At 47.4% G+C, this 1,735-nt stretch overlaps 1 protein-coding gene across 1 annotated transcript; it reads right to left on the bottom strand.

The window, feature by feature from the left end:
- Positions 1 to 326: 326 nt before the first annotated feature.
- LOC103679866 (transcription elongation factor A protein-like 7) lies at positions 327 to 1,274 on the bottom strand. The gene is made up of 2 exons (XM_008709398.1): positions 1,072 to 1,274; positions 327 to 720 (listed from the first exon to the last, which is right to left on the bottom strand). The coding sequence occupies exons 1-2, from the start codon at positions 1,211 to 1,213 to the stop codon at positions 404 to 406; spliced, it is 459 nt and encodes a 152-aa protein (XP_008707620.1). The 5' UTR covers positions 1,214 to 1,274; the 3' UTR covers positions 327 to 403.
- Positions 1,275 to 1,735: the final 461 nt, after the last annotated feature.

Genomic DNA, 1,735 nt, shown 5'->3' with positions numbered 1-1,735 from the left:
GAAATAAAATACAGATCACACAGAGGTTCACTGTTAAACTTTTGGTGTATAATAATTCAGAGTTTTTCTTTTGCATTTTGTCACATATAAAGTGTGTATGTGTATAAATATATATATACACACATATATACACACACACACTGTTTTCCAACTTATTGTTTTCACTTTACAATACAAATGAGCATCTTCCCATGCAAATGAATGCAACATCCTTATTAAATGAGTGAGATTGGGTCAAAAGATGAGATGTTGGTAAAAGGAGTCATATGCAAATCAAAGGAACATTGAAGGATAGGAGTAAAATGCTAGCAATATTTAGCAAGAAAATGCAGACAAAAAGAAGCCAATGGTGGTAATATTAATAACAGAAAATAGTGGAATTCTCCAATAGAGGAGAAATACATTAAATGGGATAAGGACGGTCCCGGGAATGCCTATGGTTAGAATGCAGAGCCCTAAATTTCTTTCTCAGACCCCTTATCTCTTCCAAACACCTTTCCATCTCATCTCCCTCCCTTGTCATTTCTTCATCTTTAAAGTGCCTATAATCTATGTCCTCTTTAAATTCCTCGAGAGACTGAAGCAGCCTTTGCCTAAAATTCCCTTCTGTTTGCTGGCGTTCAAATTCTCCATAGGGGCGTTCTTCCTCTCTCTTTGGAACGCTGCACTTGGGCTTTCCTTCATTCTCTTTGCAGGGTTTTTGCATGATGTTGTTTCCAGCTTAAGTCCGGGAAGAAAATGTAGAGCAAATTGCTTCGTTTCTTTTGATTCCGGTTAGTTTCTCTTTGAGGCAAGATCCTCGCCTCATCTCCCACCCCTGCCACACGGTTCCAGCCCTCTGAAGTTCGAGATGCCGCCCCTTCCTCCCGCACCCCCACCACTCCGCCTCCTTTCCCCTCCCTCTGCAACCCACCATTTCCCCAGCAGACCAGGCTAATGGCCTCTCTGACGGGCGCCGGAGAAAGGGAGCAGACTGGTAGCTGGGCTGCGAGGCCGCAAATTATACCCAGCTCTCATCCTTCCCAACTCCCACCCTCAGAGACCCGCGCTAAGTGCCTCCTTCACACTGACCTGTGAGGATTCGGGATAGTTTCCTCCTTTTCTTGCCTCGAGATGTCTGTGAACACAGACCCTTGGACCTGCAGACAGAAAGGAAGGGGGCGGGGAGGAGGGAACTCTGTGGATCCACCAGCCCCAGAGACAAGACATTCATTATCTTGAGTCCGGGATCCTCACAACCGTCGTCGCCCCAAATTTCCTACCTCCTGGTTCCCCCTCTTGTCCCTATCCCTGCCTCCACCCCCGCACCCTCACCCTCTGGCCTAGTCATTGCGAGGGCTGCTGTCCCCTTGGCCCCACCCCCCGCATGACCCACAGGCAGGCACTGAATGAGAGAAAATATTTTCAAATGATGGCTAAATTTCTGCCTCCACCCCAGGATTCTAGCCCTTCCCCACGCAACAGCCCACACCTCATTTCCTCAACGGAATTGGAGAAAGAGGAGGATAAACGGAAAGCTTGCCAATCTGAGAGAAGCCGATTATTTCTAAACTATCACTAAATCTGTGGGTGTCTCTCAGGAGACTTCCACCTACTCCCCCCACCGTCCTTTCAAAAAAAATACAATCATCTCCCAACGAGTTTGCAGGGATTTGGGGAAAGTGAGCCTGGACCTATTCCAGTCACTAGACTCAGCCACTACCACCCCAGGGGTCCCAGCGGTTTCCTCAAACCA

Source organism: Ursus maritimus, unplaced genomic scaffold, assembly GCF_017311325.1.
Source record: "Ursus maritimus isolate PB19 unplaced genomic scaffold, ASM1731132v1 scaffold_1295, whole genome shotgun sequence".
Lineage (NCBI taxonomy): Eukaryota > Metazoa > Chordata > Mammalia > Carnivora > Ursidae > Ursus > Ursus maritimus.
The sequence above is the reverse complement of the archived record's forward strand: the minus strand, read 5'-3'. Positions and strand labels throughout refer to the sequence as shown.